This window comes from Ranitomeya variabilis, chromosome 1, assembly GCF_051348905.1.
Source record: "Ranitomeya variabilis isolate aRanVar5 chromosome 1, aRanVar5.hap1, whole genome shotgun sequence".
Classification (NCBI taxonomy): domain Eukaryota; kingdom Metazoa; phylum Chordata; class Amphibia; order Anura; family Dendrobatidae; genus Ranitomeya; species Ranitomeya variabilis.
Window position 1 is genome coordinate 223,730,005 of NC_135232.1, and position 26,778 is coordinate 223,756,782.

The window sequence follows — 26,778 nt, forward strand, 5'->3', positions numbered from 1 at the left end:
GCCTCATTGGGGGACACAGGACCATGGGTGTATGCTGCTGCCACTAGGAGGACACTAAGTAAACAGAAAGATTAACTCCTCCTCTGCAGTATACACCCCCTCACTGGCTACAATTTCAACCAGTTCTTGCTTCGTGTCTGTAGGAGGCACTTGGGTCTTTTTGAGACCCCAACCTTTTTTTGTTTTAATTTTTATTTTAATTTTATGTACATTTTTATTTTTTATACAACAGAGTGAAGGGGGCGACGGATCCCTTTTGTGTAGGTTTGTTTTTTGCTTTGCTTCTATAGAAACAAACAAACTTGCAAAATTTAGACTCTCTTAAAAACAATAAATTGTTTACTGTTAGTAGTTATAAATTATGTATTTAATAGATTCTTCCAAATTTGAGCAATATAGAATATTTTCCTGTATTTTTAATGTCCATTTACTATTTTCTTATTCATTCTGTTACTGTCCATAGAAGGGTAGGTGCCTATTGTAAAGACTGCATGCTAACTATACTAACTACACTTACTGTATATATGACTTGTGTACATGAGGGAGGGCTCTATTTCTGGGTAGTTGAAATTTAAATATTAAATGCAGTAATATTTACCTCTTAATTAACTTTTGAATTTTCTTTCTTCTCCCTTTGAGATACGTTGATGATTGTCATATGTTAATTTTTTTTTTAAATATTGTGGTATTGTTTTTTTTTATTATTTTGTATTTCCTTTTTACTTATCAATTCAGAAGAGTAAAAACAAAAAGAAAACAAAAGATGAAAAATGTGGTTCTGAACTGACTACCCCAGAAAATAGCTCTTCCCCAGGGATGATGGACATGCACGGTAGGTATAGAGGTGTATATATACTATCATTTAGGCATTCCTCACTTTAGCATCATGCCTTCTATTCTTATCAAAGCTGCGTTGGTCTTGTTTTCTAACGGATCCCACTTTCTGTAAAACAGGGTCCATCAGCTTCACATATAGACTAGCCTCAAAACTTCATTGTGAATCTTCGATATATATCAGTGTATTTATAAAAAAAAGTGTGTGTGTTTATAACCACTACACTGGTAGATAAGGAAATAAATCTTGGAACTTGTAGATTTTTCTACTTTGATCTGAAGTTCTAAAACAAGTGGACCGTGGTTTTTGCTATCCCATCTGAGAGCAGCATAATGCAGAGGGAGAGATCCCGATTCCAGCAATATATCACTTACTTTCCTGCTTCTTTCCCCTCCTGAATTCATCATTCATTTTCCCAGGTAAAATCTGTATTCAGTGAAGACAGATTGTTACATTACTGAGACAGAATTTTATCATTGGCCACTGTTATCTCCTATGTGGGAAGGAGAGGTAGAAGCAGAGCCCCTCCATCCTCCTCCCCATTCCACTATACATTGAATCTCATCAATTATCAAAAGCTAGCCGCTGGTACGGTACCAGATACTTATATGCACAGTAGGCAATATATATTTATACATAAAGTACCGTATATACTTGAGTATAAGCCGAGATTTTCAGCCCAAAAAAATGGGCTGAAGGTGCCCCTCTCGGCTTATACTCGAGTCATGGAAGGCGGGGGGTCGGCGGGTGAGGGGGAGCGACGACTGTCAAATACTCACCTGCTCCCGGCGCGGTCCCTGCATGTCCCACGTCTCCGGGAGCGGCAGCTTCTTCACCTGTTCAGCGGTCACTGGTACATCTCATTAAAGTTATGAATATAGACTCCACTCTCATAGGGGTGGAGCCACATATTCATTACTGTAATGAGCGGTGCCACGTGACCGCTCATTACAGGAAGAAGCTGCCGCTCCCGGAGACTGTGGGACATGCAGGGACCGCGCCGGGAGCAGGTGAGTATGTCATATTCACCTTTCCGCGTTCCACCGCCGCCTCGTCTTCCGCGTCCTCTGCAGTGACTGTTCAGGTCAGAGGGCGCGATGACGTATTAGTGTGCGCGCCGCCCTCTGCCTGAACAGTCAGTGCGGAGAGACAGGACGCTGAGGAGCAGCGGGCAGCGACGAGAGGTGAGTATGTCATTTTTTTTTTAATTTTTTTTTTTAATGCAGCAGCAGCAGCATTACACGTGGCACAATGCTTTATAGAGCCTCTATGGGGTCATAACTGCATGGAGCATTATATGGGGCATCTATGGGGCCATAAAGAACTGCATGGAGCATCTATGGGGCCATAAAGAACTGCATGGAGCATCTATGGGGCCATAACTGCATGGAGCATTATATGGGGCATCTATGGGTACATATCTGCATGGAGCATTATATGGGGCATCTATGGGGCCATAAAGAACTGCATGGAGCATCTATGGGGCCATAAAGAACTGCATGGAGCATCTATGGGGCCATAACTGCATGGAGCATTATATGGGGCATCTATGGGTACATATCTGCATGGAGCATTATATGGGGCATCTATGGGGACATAACTGCATGGAGCATTATATGGGGCCATAATGAACTGCATGGAGCATTATATGGAGCATTACATGGGGCCATAAAAAACTGCATGGAGCATTATATGGGGCATCTTATGGGGCCATAAAGAACTGCATGGAGCATTATATGGGGCATATTTGTATATGGAGCATCTTATGGGGCCATAATGAACTGTATGGAGCATTATATGGGGCCTATTTTTTATGGAGCATCTTATGGGGCCATAATGAACTGTATAGAGCATTATGTGAAGCCTATTTTGTATGGAGCATCTTATGGGGCCCATAATGAACAGTATGGAGCATTATATGGGGCTCCTGATTCAATATGGATATTCAAAAACACTTAACCTACTGATGTCTCAATTAATGTTACTTTTATTGGTATCTATTTTTATTTTTGACATTTACCGGTAGCTGCTGCATTTTCCACCCTAGGCTTATACTCGAGTCAATAAGTTTTCCCAGTTTTTTTGCTGCAAAATTAGGGGGGTCGGCTTATACTCGGGTCGGCTTATACTCGAGTATATACGGTACCTACATATAGGACTATAATGGAAAAGGAGTTCATCGCCATTGTGAAGATGAGAGCATAGAAAGGAAAAGTGAACACAGAAGTAGATACACACAAAGTCTTTATTAAATTATTTGGATTCAAAATGTTAAAAAGGTAGGGCAGGTGAGTACTGGCTGGAAGCCAAGAGAAAGAAGAACCACAGTCAAAAAGCATTTTGAGACATCCAAAGCATTGTGAGATGCTATTTAATTTATTGGCATTGAGCCATGCTAAAAAAAATTGCAAAGACAGATATTAAGACTAGTGATGAGTGAGTATGTTCGTTACTCGATTTTTCCTAGCATGCTCGGGTACTCTCCGAGAATTTTGGGCATGCTCGTAGATTATGTTTGTGTCCCCGCAGCTGCATGATTTTCAGGCTGCTAGACAGCCTGAATACATGTGGGGATTCCCTAACAAACAGGCAATCCCTGCATGGGTTCAGGCTGTCTAACAGCCACAAATCATGCAGCTGCGGGGACACAAACATAATCTACGAGCACGTGCAAAATTCTCGGAAAACACCCAAGCATGCTCGTTCATCACTATTAAGACCAAAATATAAACATCAAGTAGAGAGCATAGTTCAGCCGTTGTCAAGACATTTGTAAGGATAATTAAACCCTGTACCTGAGCCAAGCCATGGTGCCACTGCCCCTACGCGCGTTTCGGCGGGAGTGCCATCATGACTACCCTAAGCCCCTTAAATATTTAGAGTTCAATCACATAGCACATAACAACCACAAATACCTCAGTGACATTTCAATGCCAAAAGAAGAAGGGCTATAAGTGACCCATGAAAGAGGGAAGTACCCACTCAAACCGAATATATATAGCAGGTGGAACAAGAGCAACCAGGTACAATAGATAAAATTATATATTTTATTAAGAGTTCAAAAAGTGTATTACATTACAAAAAATAATCACCAAACAATAACCATGACAAATCAGCAGGAAAAGAACAGGAAAAACCACGGGGTCGATGATTGCACATGCCCGAAAGGTAAACAGAGATCATAATCTAAAGGGGAATGAAAAAAGCGGTGGATCAAGCACGTGAAACGCGCGTCGGGGATACCTAACACTGGCCCGGGGTCCTTGTACAACTGCCCTGGTAAGTTCTCTCTCTCTCTCCCTAGGGGTTTTTGTGACTGGAAGTGGTAACTTAATATTTCCCCTGCTGGAGGAGCTCTCTTACCATGTCTTATATCATTGCACAAGCACTTTAGATTATAATCTCTGTTTACCTTTCGGCAATGTGCAATCATCGACCCCGTGGTTTTTCCTGTTCTCTTCCTGCTGATTTGTCATGGTTATTGTTTGGTGATAATTTTTTGTAATGTAATACACTTTTTGAACTCTTAATAAAATATATAATTTTATCTATTGTACCTGGTTGCTCTTGTTCCTCCTGCTATATATAGCACATAACAAATATAGTGTAATTTGGCAGGATCAACCTTATTTAGCAATGCTTTATTAATTGTACGCTGCCAATCTGTGGTGCCCTTTTTATTGGCTCCCAGCCACTCTTCACTTGCCCTACCTTTTTAATATTTTGTATCCAACTAATTTAATAAAGTTTTTTGTGTATCTAGTTCTGTGTGTGCTTTTCCTTTGATATATGCTCTAAAAATCTCATCAGCAGCAACTCGTGTCCATCTGCATATTCACCTGTCTGCTTTTTCATGCTGAATTAACTCCTGGAGCTTTTTTCGGTTTTAATTTTTTGCTCCCCTTCTTCCCAGAGCCATAACTCTGTCAATATGGCCATGTGAAGGCTTGTTTTTTGCGGGAATAGTTGTACTTTTGAATTCCACCATTGGTATTCCCATATTGTGTACTAGGAAACAGGAAAAAAATTCCAAGTGTGGTGAAATTGCAAAAAAAAAGTGCAATCCCACAGTTGTTTTGTTTGGCTTTTTTACCATGTTCACTAAATGCGAAAACTGAGCTGCCATTATGATTCTCCAGGTCCTTACGAGTTCATAGACATAAAACATGCCTAGGTTCTTTTTTATCTACGTGGTGAAACAAAAATTCCAAAGTTTGTTAAAAAAAAATTACACCATTTTCCGATACCCATAGCGTGTCTATTGTTCGTGATCTGAGGCCGGGTGAGGGCTTATTTTTTGCATGCCAAGCTGACTTTTTTTTAATGATACCATTTTGGTGCAGATACGATCTTTTGATCGCCCATTATTGCATTTTAATGCAATTTCACGGTGACCCAAAAAAACTGAATACTGGCATTTTTACTTTTTTCTCGCTACGCCGTTTAGAGACCAGGTTATTCCTTTTTTTTTTTATTGATCGGGCGATTCTGAACGTGGCAATACCAAATGTGTGTATGTTTGATTTTATTTTTATTGTTTATTTCGAATGGGGCAAAGGGGAGTGCTTTAAACTTTTTTATTTTTTTATTTTTTTTTTATTTTGGCATGCTTCAATAGTCTCCATAGGAGTCTAGAAGCTGCCACAACCTGATTGGCTCTGCTACATAGAGGCGATGATCAGATCGCCTCTACATAGCAGATTTACTCACTTGCTATGAGCGCCGACCCTGGGTGGCGCTCACAGCAAGCCGGCAGTGACAACCATAGAGGTCTCCAGGAGACATCAGGTTGTCATGCCAAGACACCAGTGACCTGCGATCACGTGATGGGGGGTCACCGGTGTGCATATTGCCAGCGGCATTTAACTAGTTAATAGCCACAGGTGGATCGCTATTCCACCTGCGGCTATTGCGGGCACATGGCAGCTGTTCAAAACAGCTGACATGTCCCGGGAAAGATGTGGGCTCACCGTCGGAGCCCACATCAAAGGGAGGGATACCGACAACGGCTTACTTTTACGCCTGATGTCGATAAGGGGTTAAAACTATATAGACTGATGACATAACTGCATTTTTCCACTAGTTTGTGCATGTATTGGTTCTATGTAAATTGTGTTTTCTAGCAAGGAAACTATCATAATAAGTGATGCATTCCTACCTTTCAGATGATAATAGCAACCAGAGTTCAATAGCCGATGCATCACCAATAAAACAGGAGAACAGCAGCAATTGTAGCCCTGCCCCGGAAAACCTAAACACACAGGTTGACAGTACTGAGATGAAGTCTGAGGAAGGCCACTCCAATAACAGTGAACACCAGGACTCTGAAGGTAGGACCGGACACTGTGTGCCTGCCTATTGTTTGAGTGAATTTTGCACACGGTAGATTTGCACTCCAAAAAAAACAAAAAAAATGTATGTATCACTCCTATCACTTTATCTCATTACTAGAAAAACTGTATACTTGCATCCAGAACAGGCGGTTGCAGTAATTTACAGCTGGTTTTGGAGACCACCTTTGCTAGTCCTTCAACCTCTATGGAGTTTGAGTGAGGCTGGCCTGCCTGAGGCCTAGGCTAAAATATTGCGTCTCCGTATTCGGCCACATTTATATCTCTATTATTCAGGAATGTGTATGTTTCTTTTTCACTAATTTGACAGATTCATTTGTCATTTTTGAGACTATAGATATTTTCATTTTTTTTCTCTTGACCAGTAGTTTAAAGGGAATCTGTCACCCCATTTTAGGCCCTGAAGCTAAGGCCATCGCCATCAGGGGCTTATCTACAGCATTCTGTAATGCTGTAGATAAGGCCCCGATGTAACCGGAAAGATAAGAAAAACAAGATTATACTCACCCAGGGGTGGTCCCGGTGCGGTGCGGTCTGGTCAGATGGGCGTCGCAGTCCGGGTCCGGCGCCTCCCATCTTCATACGATGATGTCCTTTTCTTTGATTCCTGCCGCAGCTGCGTATTTTGCCCTGTTGAGGGCAGTACTGCAGTGCGCAGGCACTGGGAAAAGTCAGAGAGGCCACTTTTCCCTGTTTAAGGGTGCAGCCTGACTGCCGTAATAGTAATGCGAGAATCGCATCGCAATCCTTGGACTGGCTGTTGGCTGTCTCATGCATTTCTTTGCAGCTGTCACGCTCGGGTCCGGAGAGCCGATGGCCAATTTCAAGGATTGCGAAGCGATCCTTGCGCGAGTGATACAGCAGTATGATTGTACCCTAATGCTATGCTCTGACACTGTTTTAAAAAAACCTCCATTAGTCGTTTTCTTTTTGGAAAATCACTGCCGGAGCCCACACCAAAGGGGGAGACACGACATGCGCAGTACTAGAACGGCGCATGTCGTGAAGGGGTTAATATGTCTGTGACGTCAGGCAGGAATTCTAGCTCTTGTGCTGCCCAGCTACACTGTACAGCTGGACACTCCAAGCATCCTCCTTGTTCTTCTTCCTTCCTGTTCCTTTCTGATCAATTTAATAAAATGCAAAGTGAATGAACAAAAGCTAAATCTAAATAAAATCCATATTTGGCGCTACCACTCTTTCCCTTCAAAACAACATCAATTCTTTTAGGTACACTTGCACCGTCAAGGAATTTTCAAGATTAGTCAGTTGTACAATTAACCAATTATACCAAACATCATTTTCATATGTAGGGTAAGATAATATAATTAAAGGGAACCTGTCACCCCCAAAATCGAAGGTGAGCTAAGCCCACAGCATCAGGGGCTTATCTACAGCATTCTGTAATGCTGTAGATAAGCCCCTGATGTATCCTGAAAGATGAGAGAAAGGTTAGATTATACTCACCCAGGGGCGGTCCCGGTCCAGTTCTGGTCCGATGGGCGTCACGGTCCTGGGCTTCCCATCTTCTTATGATGACGTCCTCTTCTTGTCTCCACGCTGCGGCTCCGGCGCAGACGTACTTTGCCCTCTTGAGGGCAGAGCAAAGTACTGCAGTGCGCAGGGAAAGGTCAGAGAGGCCCGGCACCTGTGCACTGCAGAACTTTGCTCTGCCCTCAACAGGGCAGACAAAGTGAGCCGGAGCCGCAGCGTGAAGAGCAGAAGAGGACGTCATCGTAAGAAGATGGAAGGCCCCGGACTGCGACGCCCACCGGATCGGACCGCCCGCCCAGGTGAGTATAATCTAATCTCTTTTTCGCATCTTTCAGGATACATCGGGGGCTTATCTATAGCATTACAGAATGCTGTAGATAAGCCCCTGATGTTGGTGGGCTTAGCTCACCTTCGATTTTGGGGGTGACAGGTTCCCTTTAACAGAAATGGCTGTGTAGGAGGCTTAATACTTAGTGAGCAACAGTCAAACTCCACTACAAAGTTGAGGTTGTGGAAGACCGTTTTATGTCCCCGGTAATGCAGCAACAAGACACCAGAAAGTTATACTCAACCACTAACAACTTTCCCAGGCAAGGATTTCTAGAAATGTGCAAGTTTGAGGACCGTATACGCAGTGGTCAGCAAAAGAAACTCAGTGCAACAGTTTGTTTAATGATCATTTCCCTTCGAAATGGGAAGATGTTCAGCTCTACCATCAGCTCAGAACTGACAGCAACCTGTGGGATCCAGATACACCCATCTGCTGTTCGGAAATGTCTGACCAGAAGTGGTCTTCATGGCAGGATTGCGACCAAAAAGCCATACCTGAACATGGGATCAAAGCTGAGTGACTCACCTGTGCATGAAAACATAAGGACTGTGGTGTAGAAAAATGGCAGCAGGTGCTGTGGAATGAGTCAAAATGTGAAATATTTGGCTATTAAAAAAAGGCAGTTAGTTTGCCGACAGGCTGGAAACTGCAATAATGAGTGTCTTCAAGAAACAGTGAGGCATGCTGGAGGCTGCTTGCAAGTTTTAGGCTGCATTTCAGCAAATGGGAGTTGGGGATTTGGTCAGGATTAATGGTGTAATTTGATAAATACTGGCACATGCTTAGATCCTGCGCTGTGCTGTCCCTTTTAGGCTATGTGCACACGTTGCAGAAATTGCTGCGGGTCCGCAGCAGTTTCCCATGAGTTTTCAGTGCAATGTAATCCTATGGGAAACCGAAACTGCTGTGCCCATGCTGCGGAAAAAAACGCGCAGAAACGCAGCGGTTTACATTCCGTGGCATGTCAATTCTTTGTGTGGAATCCGCAGCGGTTTTACACCTGCTCCATAATAGAAAACCGCAGTGGAGTCCACACAAAAACCGCGGTAAATCCGCAGGAAAAACGCTGTGTTTTTGCCCTGCGGATTTATCAAATCTGCTGCGGAAAAATCCGCAGAGGACCATTCTACTTGTGCACATAGCCTCATATTTCCTATCCTCAGGGTACAATGTGAAAAATGTCAAATGCAGTAATATTACGTCATCGCATGGCTGCAGCCAGGCAAACAAGAGCAGAGCAGTAATGGAGATGCATCACTGCCCCGGGGACAGTGAGTCTTGGTGTGGTTATTTTCAACATTCTCAAGCTTATGCAGCAATCAAAGTCAATCGTGGACAACCTCTTTTGGGCATTAAAATCATTTTCTAAGAAAAATAGTTGTACCTGCCTAATAAACCATTATTTATTGAATGTTCATTCTTCATTAACTTTTTTCTTTTTCTGTGTTTTTTCTTTGTGTTTTTTCTTTTTAAACAATTTAGTTACTTCAGGGCAAAATTCTCAGTCATCGGTTGAAAGCTCACTAAATAATTCAGATAAAACGGAAACGCAGAGCTCTGCTGATAAAGAGATCGTTACAGAGACCTCCAAAAATTCTCAGGTAATGACCGTCGACTGGATGAATGTACGGTTTCTGAAAGGCACTGATCTAAACTTGGATCTATGTGGACAGACTTTTTTACTATGTCTCAAACATGTGGGGACAAATTTTACACGTTGGCTAGAATAGTGGGCATTCAGAAAATTAAATTCTGGAGCATAACTTATAGTGCTAAAAAGTAGGCCTTTAATCTTAAGGGCACACACACTTGAATAATTTGGGATAATGCACCCTATCTGCAAAGTGGCAAACATTGGCATTTGACTATTACAGGTAGATTATGATATCACTGATTTGGAAGCATATTTTTAAGAACTCGGCCTTGTGCTATTATAACTCTTGAAAATTGACAACTGTATTATAATTTCACTTGTCAATGAGGTGTGGGAAAAATAAAGTTTAACCAGCTGAGGACGGATCAATTTTTCCCCGTTGCTGGCAGCGCATATTTTTGCAGTTTGTTGCTTTTAACTGCTCTAAAAAAATGTATTAATAACAATTTTCTTGCGGCTAGTCAAATAGGAGGCAAAAACTATTTTTTCCTGTTACATGGAGTTTTAATTTTTTTTTTAGTTGTCAAATTTGTAGTTTTTCTTGATTTTATGTATATATATATATATATATATAAAAAAGTATACATATAACAAAACAAAGTAATGTCAACCGTGAAGACTTGTTAGTTAGACCCTTTAATGACCAAGCCAATTTTGACTTTGATGACCAAGCCAAAGTTTACAATTCTGACCAGTCTCCTTTTATGTGATTACAACTCTGGAACGCTTCAACGTATCCCACTAATAGAGATTTGTTTTTTGTGACTTATTGTATGTTATGATAGTGGTAAAATTTCTTCAATATAACTTGAGTTTGTGAAAAAAACGAAAATTTGGCAAAAATTTAGAAACTTCAGCAATTTTCAATATTTAAAATTTTATGCTCTTAAATCAGAGTTATGTCACACAAAATGTTTAATAAATAACATTTCCCACATGTCTACTTTACATCAGCGCAATTTTTGAAACAAAATTTTTTTTAAGGAAGTTCGATGGGAGCCCATTATACTGTATGGAGCACCATGTGGGGCCCATTACACTATATGGCGCACCATGTGGGGCCCATTACACTGCATGACACACCATGTGAGGCCCATTACACTGTATGGCGCGCCATGTGTGGCCCATGGCACTGTATGGCGCACCATGTGGGGCCCATTACACTGTATGGCGCACCATGTGGGGCCCATTACACTGTATGGCGCACCATGTGGGGCCCATTACACTGCATGGCGCACCATGTGGGGCCCATTACACTGCATGGCGCACCATGTGGGGCCCATTACACTGCATGGCGCACCATGTGGGGCCCATTACACTGCATGGCGCACCATGTGGGGCCCATTACACTGCATGACGCACCATGTGGGGCCCATTACACTGTATGGCGCAACATGTGAGGCCCATTACACTGTATGTCACCCCATGTGGGGCCCATTACACTGCATGACACACCATGTGAGGCCCATTACACTGTATGTCACCCCATGTGGGGCCCATTACACTGTATGGCGTGCCATGTGGGGCCCATTATACTGAATGGACAGCTGTGTAAGAATTACAGTTGGAGAATCATACTGTGATGGGGGTCACCATTCATTGACGGTGGGTACAGGAGAGTTAATATACCGTGCGTGTAGAGGGTACACTGGATGAATTCACTGTGTTACATATTTAAATTAGGCCATATGCTTTTCACTGCTCTTACATAACATATTCCAATATTTTATTCTAAGATCTATTAACATGTACTTTGTTCATGGCATTACCCCTTTAGGTTTGTTTCCATATGAAAAGGAAAAACTTCTTCAATTGTAGACTTCTTTTTTTTTTTTAAATAAATATCAAGGTTGGCCCAGAACTTTGACCAAGCTTTTACTTTTGGCCCTCTGTGTACTTGAGTTTGACATCCCTTGGTCTACACGTACTGACCAGCAGCACTGAACAACCACTGATTGGTACACTTTTTTTTTTTTGTAACCGATTGCCAGTCATTTAATAGCCTGTTTTCACCGGTAGATCAAAGTAAACTATGCTCACTGAGTGAACTTTATTAGACCACTCATTGCACATGGGCTGCCATTGTTCTCGGCAGTGCGAGTCCTGTTTCCATGGACCCTTTTTAGACAGATTCAAGCTTTATTAAAGAAGCACTTTTACAGAAAATGTTCCCCCTCTACCTGTAGTGTGTTAATATACTCGCCTTTCATGGTCTTCTCTGATATACACCACTGTTCTGCTCATCATCTGTAAGGTCAGACAGAGCGCAGTAATGTAAGCCTATGGAGCTCCAGAACGAGACTTGCATGGTAAAAGAGCCATCTGGCTCACACAGACCGTAGTATGATCCGGAGAGTCTGAATTGCTGTCACGTCAGAAGAGGTCCAGAACGGCTGTGGATATAGGAGAAGACGGAGATAGGGGGGTTTATTTACACATTGACCATACATACATACATACATACATACATACATACACACATACACACATACACACATACATACACACATACACACATACACACATACATACGTTTAGGGAGAAAAAAAAAGTCAATGGAAGGGCTTTAAGAACGCTCGTGCATAAGCTTTCTGTTTACATGCTCCTAACTCTTGTCTCCTATGTTCTTTCCCCTACAGGATTCTGATGATGGTGCCCCTCCTTGCAAAAAGGCTAAAGGTGACAGTTCGCAACAGAACACTGAAGCTATGTAGACTATCCAACACGGTTTCTCTTTATTTTATTTGGGGTCTGTTTACTGTAAGGTACATTGGTTATTGCAACAGTAGGACAACCTTACTTAAAATACATCTTTATCTCCTTGATGAGAATAGGACTCTACTTTTTCAACCTACAAAGCAAAAATCTGACAATGCCTGGATAAGAGGCCAGGACATGAGAAAAATGAAATACTTCTGTGAGGAATCAGAATACCAATGACAGTCTTTTGAAGTGGTTGATGTGAACACTCAGGAGGGTCTACGCACTGTTTTCTGTAGTCATTTTTACATTTGTGTTGCTGCTGTATATATATATTTTTCCATTTTGCTATTTAACATGTAAAATATTTAAAGATGGTACCTGTTCAGTTTTACGCCACCATGTACATTTACTTTCTGGTTTTGTTTTTGTGCCTTTTTTTTGGACCTATTTTGTTTACTGTTTAACTGAACTGTGTGAAAGTGGATAAATCTATTAGACAAAGACTAACAAATTCTAAGCCATTTTCACATGTGGAGTGATCATTTCTTTTGTGTTTTCTCTTATTAGAATGCCTTCAGCTTTTCTAAACCGTTCATTCCAGCGTCTTCATCTTCTTACTTCCATTTCCATTGATAATGTAGCACACGTATTATGATTTATTTTTTTTTAACATAGGTATCTGCTTTCTGTATTTAAGGCAGCTAAACCTACTTTTAGAATTTTGCTGTAGAGCACATTTAATTTAAACTTTTTAGTTTACTATAACTTTGTTTTTATTTTTTTTAATATTCTTCCAAGATCAAGTGTTTAGTCAAAACAGTATTGGTATTTTTTATGTAATCTGCTACATGTTTTAATTTCTATTGGTCATAAAAAATATGTAATTTCTTCACATTATAGAAAAAAAGACGAATGCTAGGCACTAGAGCAGACTAGTTTGGGTGAATAATGTAGTATTTCTGTAGATGCTACATGACGCAGTAAGTGTTCTGATGCCATTCCATGAATTGTAGCACTGCTCTTTTATTGGATAAAAGTGCAAATGTTTTGTACAGACGTTCCATTGGTCGATCTGTATTTTTAAATCACAATTTGGATAAAGCGCAGTCATCCTCCGTGATTGGTAGAGCTCTTGAATAATGTGTATAACTTAAAGATATGCCAACAGTCTGTGTGGATTGATATTTTATGCTGCCGATCACTTTCACTTTTTAGCCAATAAACAATTTAATGAAAAACTTTCTTGATCTTGAAAATTCAGATTTTGTTTTTGGTTCTAATGTTATTCTAAATGGTGGCATTTTTTTGTGTGACTCCTTAGCTGCTGAGGTATATTTGATGTATGCATTGATCAGATATGTTTCTCTGTGTTCCATAAGTGAAAATGGCTTCAAAACAATGATTTAAGCAGACACTTCCCATCACCACCGCGAAGGCTCGATATATGCTAATTCTGTCTCACCTAGACTTTTTGCAATTGGAATAACCTTTTCGTTCATGGTTGTAAGTTTTAATATTAACTCCCACTACATTCCCTATACAAGAGTCATGAATATGGTGATTGTGTGTTCCTATTCATTCTTAAATTGACCACTGAATGCTATTTGACACTGTATTATCTTCCATAAAATGTAGCTGTTAGATGTTGGAAAGAAGACTGCCTGACTGCTGGTCGGCCCGAGATTGTTTTATCCTGCATAAACTGAAACCTTCTTGAAACCTTGGTCTGTGTGGAGCATGGATACACTGTCCTTCTTATTTTATCACTTTGCCTTTTTCTAATTCATTGACCAGAACTTATTTACTGCAGAAACCTGTGGAGCTATTGAGTTATGGTTATCATTGGTAATATACCTCAAAACTTTACAATAAAATGGACGTTTTCTAATTACCATGAGTTGACTCCCTGCAGTGGTTTTGCATCACTAGTGCTAAGTTGTTTGTGGCAATATATACATTTCAGAATGTACATTTTTCACTATGCATGCCCACCCTAAGTAATCTTTACACTTGAGCCAGCACAAAGGTGAGTTGAGTGATAATACTCCATCTTATATTTGCTGCAACAGGACCATAATGTGGATTATAGCAATTGGTATGTCTACTTTACTGCATATTATTTGGGAAGCTGCAGTGTGAAATTGCTAATAATATTTGCATGTAGTCTTCAATGGTGTATTTATCCATGAAGTGGAGAAACATAAAATGCTTTTCAAGCACTGTTACCATGAAATCCACATAAATGACTGGTTTTAAGGAATGTTAAATACATTCTGAATTAAGAAATGTTGTAATTAGTGATGTGCGAACGTGCTTTGATAACGTGTTATGCTCAGGTGTTATCCGAGAATCTTGGGCGTGCTTGAATAATATGTTCGTGTCTCCTCCGCTGTTAGACAGCCGCAACATATGCGGGGATTGCCTGTTGTTTGGGAATCCCCACATGTGTTGCTGCAAAATATGCAGACGCAGGGACTCGAACATATTATTAGAGTACACCCAAGATACTCGGATAGCACGTTAACCGAGCATGTTCTTTCATCACTAATTTCACTCTTACATGTACTGTTTCTAAAGTAGAACAAGACAAGGAGAACCATATTTAGCTAATCACTTTTTTTTGTACATCCCTCAGTTAAAGTACTTTAAAATTGTTTAGCTCCATTTCAACGGATGGGAATTAGTCATAATCCAACATTTTAAACTGTCTCACGACAACAGTGAGATAAAATGACCCCTCTCTTAGTTATGTGACACAAATAGCTACAGTTTGAGGAAACCTTACCCCTGAGACCTGTGTCTCAACAGAAAGAGGAGCTTTATCGTAAGCCCATGTACCTCCGTGAGCCGAGGAGAAGGGCTGTAATATCAAAATAAATTTATCTTCTCGACTGAGTGAGCAAGGAGAGGAGGACTAAGACATTCTTTTTGCTCAGTCAGCCAAGAAGATTTATTTCTTCTGATATCACAGCCCTCCTCCAGAAGGGTGCATGTGCTAACGATATAGCTCTTCTGTCAGTTGTTACAGGTCTTGAGAGCTGTGTTTATCAGGCTGAAGTCCACCCTGACACATAACTAGGACAGGCTTCTGTTAGAATTACGTGATGGATGCGATTTTATTAGTTTCTTGGAGAACCACTTTAAAAAAAATCTGCACCAATTATATAAGTTATCCTTTTTGGATTGGATAGGGCATAACTTATTGATGCAACTGCACCGATCTCAACAATGGGCCTGGAGAGCCCTGTCTGAATGAAGCTGAGGATAAACGTATTTCTTTTCTCTATTTATTTTCTTTAGAACTGCAAGAGATGAGAGCAGTTTGCTTGGCAATTTCTGCCTGTCGCCCAATGAAGGGAGTATGCCTGAATTCTGCGTCATTCAGATAGGGCTCTCCAGGCCCTTCTTTGGGATGAATGGAGGGCTCCATGGCTGTACGTATAAAATTTGTACAGCCCCGCTTTAACATGTCAACTAATCAAGAAAACTAACAGCTCTGTTAAAAATGAATCCTAAAATGAATTCTGGGGGCAATAAAGTTTTGATGTAAAAACTTTCTAAAATGGTCACATAGCATTACAACGAATTAAGTACAATTTTCTGTATTTGATGAATTATTAAGTTCTTTGTAATTCATAACCCAGTGAGAGAGGTTGTGTATAATATGTAAGCAGGCAGGCCTGCAGAAATCACACGGTTTTATTTTTTCCCCATTTAATATAAAGCTGGAGAATAAGAATAAGACCGGCTGGATAATTCTTAACTGGCGGTTGTATATGTGTAAGGTAATGTGCATTTAATTCTTACAGCTATCAACTTCATAAAGATAGAATGAACCTCGTTTTGATAAAAACCTCATTTGACTGCACGATCTTTCTATATTTTTATTACCATTGAGCAGCTCTTCTAATAACTTGGTCTTATGATCTATTTTTACACAGGAAGTACAACATAAATGTCTGTGACCGCTGGCACCTGTAGGATTCTCACAAATGCATCATGTTCTGAGTATTTTAACTGGTTGAATTTCTAATTGTAACAGTCTTTTTTCCCTCTATTTATTTTATTAGTAGTTATGGGTTTGTACAATGTACAACAATTTCTTTTCAAATAAATTGGTTACAGAAACCTTTTTGGTCTATTCTTTTGAAACAAGCAGTTGACTGTTTTTTGTTGTTTTTTTAATTGATTGAACTAGAAAACCAGTATTGCCAATGATGTAAAGGTATTTCCACAGATTTGAGGATGCAAGGAATTCTGATTTACCAGAGTTCATGTTAGAACTGACGTCTGTTTATAAATGAGAAGCAAAGTCAAAATGAATTGCTTTACTTTCAATAAGTTTTTCCTTCTGAAAAGAGCAATACTTTGGAGTGTGTGTATGTGTTTCCTTTTCTTCAGTATTTGAACCTCCTTTTTATTTTTTTTCTACTTAGGATGTATGTTACAGTATTTCCCTTTTTAGCTTTAGGGCTTATTCACATGTCAAGAAATTTTTTTTTTTTTTTTTTTTTCATACACGCAAAAAGAATGGAACAATTTTCATCAGTGTTTTGGATTAGATTTTCAGGTGTTCGGTAAGTGTTTTCCTACTATGCAAAAAACAAATGGAGGTTTCTCAAGCTTCTGATATTAAACAGTGAAAAATAGACGATGCACAAGTACTATCCGATAATTCCCGACACCCTCCACAGACTGATAGTTTTGCATAGGTGAGTTTGATAATTGACATGTCTCCCCGTTTTGGTGGAAGACAATTCAATCTGCAAACATACACAGACATGAGAACAGCCACATATACTATAATAGGTATATCTGTTAAAAACATGGATTGATCTCGTACTTTAAAAACTATTGTCCAACTGAACCTTCAGGCCGGGGTCACACTTGCGATTGTAATGCGAGAAACTCGCACGAGTCTCTCACATCAATTCCCGGCACTGCCGCCGACGGTTCGGACCGGAGCGTTAAGCTGCATAGAAATACATGCAGCCACACACTCTGGTCCTAAGTGCTGGCGGCAGTGTCGGGAATTAATGTGAGAGACTCGTGTGCACGCTGCTGGGAGAAAATGAACTTGTACAGGAACTCTGCAGTATTCAAAAAATTCACAAAATCACTTATAAAGAGGTCTACTGCTATTATAACGGCAGATACAAACTACTGACTCACTAATAAAAAAAATGGACTGTCCCGCTAATATTTAAATTGGCAGTTCCATGAGTGACGAGAAAGTTACAGATATCAACTTGCCAAAAATCAACATACCCTTTTCCAGAAATGGTCACAAAAAGGAGATTTAAAGAAATTAACATGTCAGTTCAACAGATACTTGAATCACAAACCAACGCCATATTCCTGCAATTAAAGAACACCAATTCAAAAATCGATGAGACAGTTAAAGCAGTACAGAAACCATATCACATTTAAAGCATTACAAAAGGAGATTTCAACTGTAAAGCAGTAGGTAGCTAGTACTCAGGATTCTTCAAGGAAAAATCAGGGCAGTGCGGGAAAAAAAGTAACCTCATCAGAACTGGACAATTTTGTTACTAACATGACCTCTCAACTTGTTATTGGACACTCTTTGGAGAAGATGGTGCTCAATGCACATAGGATTCCAAAATCCGTCATCTGTCAAAGGAATACACCAAGAGACATCATTGTATCCTTTCAAACTAGAAACAAGCTACTGTCTGTAATGAGAGACTGTACAAAACCTTTGGCCCCATACAGCTCAATTTCCCTTTTTAAGGACCTTTCTAAACTGACACTACAGACAAGGAAGACTTTCCAGAACTTCACAAAACAACTTTTACATAACGGAATTAGATTCCATTGGATATATTCTACAATCATTCAGAATTTTTTTCCATCACAACTCCTGAGGAGGGATCTGATCTCCTTCTCAGTCTCGGGATCCACCATGTATCAGAAAGAGAATGCAACTTTGATATGTAAGTGGATTATAAATATTCTATCCCTTCTTGCTTTCGCCTCATGATAATTGCCATATAAATTAATCGTAACTCAGACCTACCTATGTTATCTAGATTACAATCTAGTTCTTCATTAACACAAATTATTAAAAGCTATTCAGGTAAAACACTGGATTTCAAAGTGGAACTTTTAACAGCGACCCATACTGGATTACAATACATAGAAACCATTGGGTAGATAACTGGACGTTTACTTGGGATTACAACTATTCTAACAAAGATTACAACTTGGTCAACAATAGGGTTTATAACAACTGGAAACTGAACAGTCAACCCTATTAGAAATGAGTAATATTTAAAAATATTTCCATCTACTGTAAATTTAAACCATATACAGTACAGACCAAAAGTTTAGTCATACCTCATTTAAAGATTTTTTCTGTATTTTCATGACTATGAAAATTGTACATTCACACTGAAGGCATCAAAACTCTGAATTAACGCATTTGGAATTATATACTTAACAAAAAAGTGTGAAACAACTGGAATTATGTCTTACATTCGAGGTTCTTCAAAGTATCCACCTTTTGCTTTGATGACTGCTTTGCAAACTGGCGGGTGTGATGAGCTTTAGGGTATGTGCACACATAAGGATTTCTTGCAGAAATTTCCTGAAGAAAACCGGAAATTTTCTGCAAGAAATCCGCATTTTTTTTTTTGCATTTTTTTCCCTTTTTTTTTTTTTTAGCATTTTGCAAGCGTAATTAGCTTGCAGAATGCTAAAGTTTTCCAAGCAATCTGTAGCATCGCTTGGAAAACTGATTGACAGGTTGGTCACACTTGTCAAACATAGTGTTTGACAAGTGTGACCAACTTTTTACTATAGATGCTGCCTATGCAGCATCAATAGTAAAAGATAGGATGTTTAAAAAAAAAAATGGTTATACTCACCTGCAGGCGTCCGTTCCTATAGATGCTGTGTGTGTTCAGGACCTTCGATGACGTCGCGGCTTGTGATTGGTCGCTGAGCGGTCACATGAGCGGTCACGCGACCAATCACAAGGCCGCGACGTCATCGCAGGTCCTGAACACAGACCATCTAAAGGAACGGAAGCGGCAGCATGCTTCCGGGGCCATCGAAGGTGAGTATATGACTATTTTTTTATTTTAATTCTTTTTTTTACCAATTATATGGTGCCCAGTCCGTGGAGGAGAGTCTCCTCTCCTCCACCCTGGGTACCGACCACACATAATCTGCTTACTTCCCGCATGGTGTGCACAGCCCCGTGCGGGAAGTAAGCAGATCAGTGCACTCCTAGGTGTGCGGAATCCCCGCAATTCCGCATTTTTAATGAACATGTTGCTTTTTTTTCCGCGATGCGATTTTTTCGCGGAAAAAAATGCAACATTTGCACAAGAAATGCGGAATACACTGTAAATAATAGGAGGCATATGTAAGTGGGTTTTTTTGCGTTTTTATCACGTTTTTATAGCGAAAAAAACGCGAAAAATGCTGAACGTGTGCACATGGCCTTAGTATCTTTTACTACCAGTGTCTTTGTAACAATTTTCTTGTCACAAACAAATCGAACATTGACAGCAAAATAGTTCACTCTGTTAAGTGTGCAGGCATCCATTTTAAGAAATATAAAGCGTCTCTTGAGAGTCTTTTTGAAGATCCTCCTTTTGATTAAGGGCTTCTTCCACCACTAGTTTTCTAATACTTTCTTTTTCCAGAGAAAGACCAAGTTTGCAGGCCGTTTCTCTATTAAGAGCTACAAAAGCTGGTCGTGCAAATAATGTTAATGGTACTCCGTCTTTCACAACAAGCTCGATGAGCTGTCTTTTAAACATATGTTACAGTAACTTTGTCACTTACAAAATATCTTGTAAGTGATGTTTGAGATGTTCTTTTTCTTGGTGTTGCTGTGATCTTTCTCAGTCACAGGTTTGAAAATTTCTGGGTGTTGTAAATATCTTTTTAGATTGCAAGCTCTCGTAGCAGCATTTTTATCACTGCCTGAGTATGCACTGATTTTGAGCTCACAGCATTTGTTTTCATCTGTCATACACTGACACTCTAAATATTTTTTATCATGAGTTAATGTAAAATGCTCAAATACAGCTGACTTCATAGGAAGCTTCTTAGCCATTTTATAATCATACAAATTTGCTCTCAAAATAATTTTGTCCTATAAAAAAAAGAGATACTGTATATTGTAATTCCTGCAAGAATAAGGAATTAGGTATAATTTTGGATAGAAATAATACAAGCTTTGCATAAATCAATAGTACAGATGATGACAAATAAAAAGTTTGTAATATATGTTCTTAGAAAGCTTTAATCTGAACTTTCAACCTCAGGCATTTCTCAGGGTACAGCACAGCACATGTTTCACATCATGGTGCTTCACAGTCTATGGAGAGGAGAAGGGAGGGAGCAAGTTTGTGCGGAATCATACCCCAGAAAGAAATTGAAACTGCTAGCAGAGCTAATAACATGAAGAGCATCATATCAACTAACCTCTCCAAACATGAGCACCGAGGAAAAGCAAATTAAAACATGAAGCATAAAGAGAAAACCTGCACTGGACTATTGATTTATGTACAGTTTATTGAAAGTTTAGATATGCTTTAACAAGTACTTGCCTTAATCCTGTTTTCTTGTTCACGCTAGCGGTTCGTGAGATGAGTGCAGGGCTGCAGGCATTCCTTGTCAGTGGTTTTTGCTCTGATCTATAGAGGAGGAGCTTTACTACTGAGCATGTACATAAAGTGCAGCACAGATTCATCTAAACTAAAAGCTTCGAACCTTAGATCAGAAATAGAACAGACATTTAAAGGACATTTCATAACTTTCCCAAATTCATATGAAAAAATATTCAGCACATACTGCATTTAAATACTGTACTCAATTTATTATATAGTTTTGAAATCGGTCCATTTTAGGCTGCTTTCACACATCAGGTTTTTCGCCGCATGCCGGTTCCGGCGTCGCGCCTCAGCGCCGGATCCGGCTTATTTTGTAGAAACCGGATGAGACGGATCCGTTTTTCAGCCGGATCAGGTGTCCGGATCCGGCGAGAAACCGGATCCGTCCCATCCGGTTACCATCCGTTTCGTCCGGTTTTCTATCCGTTTTTTAACGGATCCGACTTGTAAAAACGCCCCCTGAAAGGCTAAAAAGGTGATTGGCCCACTGAAAACTATATATACAGTGTTTAAGCCCATCTGTGAGGTTGGAGAGGAGCAAGATGGACGGCATTATTGCGAAGATTCTGCAGAACAACGTGGATTTCATCGTGGAGGTGAATCGATTGAAAGCAATTGTTATTGAGGAGCGAGAGAGACAGCGTGTCATGCGTCTGCGCCGACGTCGTTTGTGGATCCACCCCATCACGGCACAGAGAATGACCCGGGGAGTCTTTTCCACTTTGTATATGGAGCTACGAGGTGACCCTGACAAGTTTTTCAGCTATGTGCGGATGAAAGCTGAGAACTTTGATGTATTGGTGGAGCGGGTTGAACATCTAATAAGAAGGAGTGATACCTATTGTAGATTCTCCATTACCCCGGCTGAGCGTCTGATGGTCACTCTTGGGTAAGCATTCTTTTTGGATCTACTCTTGTAGGGCACTCTAGTTGATATTTTGAAATTGCAGTAATTTCTGCCTTGCTTTTGTTCACAGATTCCTAGCAACTGGTGAATCCCTGTCTTCACTACATTTTCAGTTCAGACTCGGCATTTCAACCATATCTGGAATAGTGAGGCACACTTGCCGTGCACTGTGGGACTCTCTGCATGAAGAATACATTCCACATCCCACAATGCAGACATGGTTGGAAGTAGCTGACAGATTCCTGGAAGTGTGTCAGTTTCCCAATTGCTTGGGTGCGGTGGATGGGAAACACATCCATATCGTGAAACCGGCTGGTTCTGGATCTCAGTTTTTAAACTATAAGAAGTACTTTTCCATTGTGCTGATGGCCATCGCTGATGCGGATTACAAATTTGTAGCGGTGGATATTGGGGCGTATGGCCGTTCTAATGATTCGCAAGTTCTCAAACTGTCTTCTATGGGGCGGCATTTATATGGACAAACCTTTCAATTCCCCCCCCCCCCCCCCCTCTAAGACCACTGCCTCAAACCTCTGAGCCACCAATGCCATTTGTTTGTGTAGGGGATGAAGCTTTTCAGCTTTCCGAGCATCTTTTGAAACCCTACTCCAGCCGTGGTTTAAACAATACTAAAAGAATTTTCAACTACCGACTCACACGTGCACGGAGAATGGTAGAGTGTGCGTTTGGGATCTTAACTGCCAAATCTAGAGTTCTCCTGACATCCATTAACTTGAAGACAGACACTGTGGATGAGGTAGTGAAAGCGTGAGTTGTCCTTCACAATTATGTTCTATCCAAGGAACAGCTTTCCATTGAGGACCACTCTGCCGAAACCACCTTGACGGATTATAGCAACCAGACGTACGGAAGTTCTGCCACTGTTTCCGGAATACGGGATCACGTTGCAGAATATTTTATTTCACCCAAAGGAAGAATACACTGGCAGGATGAGAGAGTTTAAACACTTTGTATGTAACCTAGTAATAACTGTTACCTTTACCCATGTTATGTACCTATTTGGTTTTACCTTTTAACCCATGTTGTGTACCTATTTGGTTTTACCTTTTACCCATGTTGTGTACCTGTTTAGTTTTACCTTTTACCCATGTTGTGTACCTGTTTGGTTTTACCTTTTAACCAAGATGTGCATCTGTTTGGGTAGTACCCAAAGTATTTTACCTCTTAACAATAAACCTTGTGTAACCAAATTGTTAGTTGTCCCTAACGAAAAAATACAAGATAGTTGTAAAAAAAAAAGTTTTATTAAAATTTTTCTTTGTCAACCAAACTTTTTTTTTTAAATACAAAAAATAATGCAGCCTACATAACACTAAAGATTTTCGTAAGTCGGGGTGGAGATACTGTTGGAGGGGCTGTCGGATAGGGACACTTCATCAGTGGGAGTGTGGAGAGAGGAATGTGTTGGTGGTGGGGAAGGATCAATAGGTAGTGGTGAAGGAGTGGAGAAAGCAATTGAGCGGGTGGACAAGAAAGTGGGATTGGGGTTAGGAATTTGGTAGGATGGTGGGGTGTAGGTTATGTTTTGGGAGGATTGGGAGGCAGAAGGAGTGATGGGTGGAGAAGAGGGTTGGGAAGAGGGTGATAGAGGCTGTTGGAAGTGGGCAGGGAGAGGAGACAAGGATGAAGTAGATGGGAAGTTGTAAGGGTCGGGATCATCATATGGCATATGGGTGGGAAGGGGCATGGGTGGGAGGCTGGTACTGTGGCTGCTGGGAAGGGGCACGGGCATGAGGCTGGTAGTGTGACTGGTGGGGAGGGGCACGGGTGGGAAGGGGCACGGGAACGCTGGAAGTGTGGAGGTTGGGACGGGGCACGGGCACGATGTGGGTGATGGTGATGTTGGTGGGATGGGTCATTGGTTGGCGGTACGGGTCAGGAGGATGGTAGTGGCTGTAGTGATGGACAGTGGAGGAAGGGGGGGCAGTTGAAGCATGGGTGGCAAGAGCATCTGCTCTTGAGGCAATGTGCACTAGAGTGGACTGGCAGGATTCCATTACTTGCATCTGCTGAGAAGTAGATAGCGCCTCCATTTGCTCAAGTACCGACTGGAAAAAAGTGTTGTTCGGTGACTGTTTTGCCTCTGAACTCATCGTTACCAGAAGTGTATGCATCTCGAGTATACTTTTATTTATACAATTAAAACCTGCAGCCATTTGCTCGGACAAAACTTTCAAACAGTTCTGGAATGATGCGTTCAGGTGTAAGAACTCGGGCGCATAACTCTGTACCTGACCCCTCTGCCGAAGGCACCCCGATGCTACAGATGTACTAGAGGTGGCTGCAGCAGAGGGGTGGGGTACAGGAAACGCTATATCCTCACCAGCAGATACATGCAATGGAACCGGCCAGGAAGCTCCAGCACTCGTGGATCGGACAGAGGGATCTAATGTGTGGGAAGATGCAGAGTGGGAAGGTGCAGAGAGGTTCTCACTGTCAAAGTGTCCCTCGGTGGCGGCCTCCTGAGGGATCGCCCCAGAAGGGTTCAACCGTGCTGCAGGCTCCAGAGTGCTCCCGACGGTGCTGTGGAACAAAAGAGAAAAAACAAACAATATACTGCCATTGCATGGCCCTGGCTGAAAAAGCAAAATAGGTTTAGACATATTAAACATTTATTAGTGCATGTGGTGGGTAATATTTACCTTCGTGTCACAATCGTTGACCTGAGGAACGACAGGACTCGGGCATACTTGTATTTGCTCCTGCGTCCTCCAGATCCACTCGGGGCTGCATCTCTTTGTTGAACTCCTTCTTAAAGCGATCCCTGATCGACCGCCACCTTTTCACAATCCGCTCACCTGTTAAAAAAGGAGAAACACAACTTGGTTAGAAACAGCATTTTAGAATGCATCACCAAAACTGAACTGAGGATACTTACGTTCTTGAATCTGGGCCTGAACATCAAGGTCCTCCCACCTCGCTATCAGTTCTCGGCAGATTTGCTCCCAGAGTCGACGGGTCACTGAGAGATCGGCATGGCGGCGGTCACCCATATTCCACAGCGGCTCCCTGTCTCGGACAAGATCGATGAGGAGGTCAATATCAAGGCCGACCTCCTCACCGTCTGAATCAGGAGCACGCTGTGAAACCTGTTGGAAAAGGGGAAAAAAAATTAACACAAAATTTGAAACATTGCTAACCTCCAAGGAAAAAAAAAAAAAAAAACCTACACGACGACGGCCGCCACGAGTCTCACGCCGACGACCCTGGGAGCAGTGAAAGAACCTCTTGCTTGAGCACCAGATTCCGAACTCTAGAAGAAAAATAACAAAAATTATGTGCTTGTTGGTAGCCTTTCTATGTGTTGTGTTCTAAGTATCTTGTGTTATGTGTTGTGTGTAGTGTAGGGTGTGGTTCCGCAACACATGACAGATACATACCAATTGTGAGCCCTCTCCATGTGTTTCTCCACCCCTTCCCTCTTCTTCGGGGAGCACCTCTTCAACTGGGGAAGCAGCTTCAGCAGCTTCCTACAAAGATGAAAGATTACAAAATACATTATATATACACACAGACACACTCACACACACACTCATACACACTCACACACACTCACACACACACACACACTCAACAACGATGGAGAAAGATGTATGTTCATATTTACCTCTGTGCATCGCCGACGAGGAGGAGGGCTCCCAGAAGAAGACATGGCTGCTGCTCTAGTATGGCTTGGCTCTGCGGTAGGTAGCTGGCTCTGTGGCAGGCAGGAGAGCTGGCTCTGTGGCAGGTTTCTGGCTCTGTGGCAGGCAGGAGAGCTGGCTCTGGCAGGTTTCTGGCTCTGGCAGGCAGGAGAGCTGGCTCTGTGGCAGGTTTCTGGCTCTGGCAGGCAGGAGAGCTGGCTCTGTGGCAGGTTTCTGGCTCTGTGGCAGGCAGGAGAGCTGGCTCTGTGGCAGGTTTCTGGCTCTGGCAGGCGAGCTGGCTCTGTGGCAGGTTTCTGGCTCTGGCAGGCAGGCGAGCTGGCTCTGTGGCAGGTTTCTGGCTCTGTGGCAGGCAGGAGAGCTGGCTCTGTGGCAGGCAGGAGAGCTGGCTCTGTGGCAGGTTTCTGGCTCTGTGGCAGGCAGGAGAGCTGGCTCTGTGGCAGGTTTCTGGCTCTGTGGCAGGCTCTCTGGCTCTGTGGCAGGTTTCTGGCTCTGGCAGGCACGAGAGCTGGCTCTGTGGCAGGCAGGTTTCTGGCTCTGTGGCAGGCAGGAGAGCTGGCTCTGTGGCAGGTTTCTGGCTCTGTGGCAGGCAGGCGAGCTGGCTCTGGCAGGTTTCTGGCTTTGTTGCAGGCTCTCTGGCTCCTTCTGTCTTGGCAGGGTGTGGCATGGTGTCGGCTCTTTTGCAGGCTGGAAATGAATGAAGGCCTCAATGGCACTGCTTTATATATAGTCCTGGGGGCTGGCCCATAGTTTTTTGAGCATGCTCAGTGTAAAAAGCCGGATCCACCTTTTCCCAGATCCGGCGCAATCCGGCGTCTATAGACATGCATTGTGGCGAAAAGCCGGAAAGGCCGGATCTGGCTTTTCCGGCTTTTTCGCCGCAGACAAAACGCCGCAGACAAAAAACGTTACAGTAGACGTTTTTTCCAGGCGCCGGAATCGATTGTACGCCGGATCCGGCATCACACCGGAAGGAACGCTGGGCCATCCGGCGCCATCAGGCGCCAATACTATTCAATGGGGGAAAAGCCGGATCCGGTTTCTCCGGTTTCCAAATCCGTTTTTTGGCGGAAGAGCCAGAATTGGCCTGAAACAAAAAACCTGATGTGCGAAAGCAGCCTTATACTGACTCCAGCAAAATGGGCACGGACTCAATGACTCCGACTATACAGCCCTGCCTCTAAGACCTG

At 41.9% G+C, this 26,778-nt stretch overlaps 1 protein-coding gene across 2 annotated transcripts in view; it reads left to right on the top strand.

Annotated features, from left to right (window-relative positions):
- BCL7A (BAF chromatin remodeling complex subunit BCL7A) overlaps positions 1-14,265 on the top strand; it is a 34,157-nt gene extending 19,892 nt beyond the window's left edge. For both annotated transcript variants that reach the window (XM_077293130.1, XM_077293131.1), the window contains 4 exons: positions 736-832; positions 6,001-6,165; positions 9,494-9,612; positions 12,305-14,265. In XM_077293130.1, coding sequence (XP_077149245.1) covers positions 736-832; positions 6,001-6,165; positions 9,494-9,612; positions 12,305-12,379 — 456 coding nt within the window. In that variant the 3' untranslated portion in view covers positions 12,380-14,265. The remainder of the gene's footprint in view (positions 1-735; positions 833-6,000; positions 6,166-9,493; positions 9,613-12,304) is intronic.
- The last annotated feature ends 12,513 nt before the right edge of the window (positions 14,266-26,778 follow it).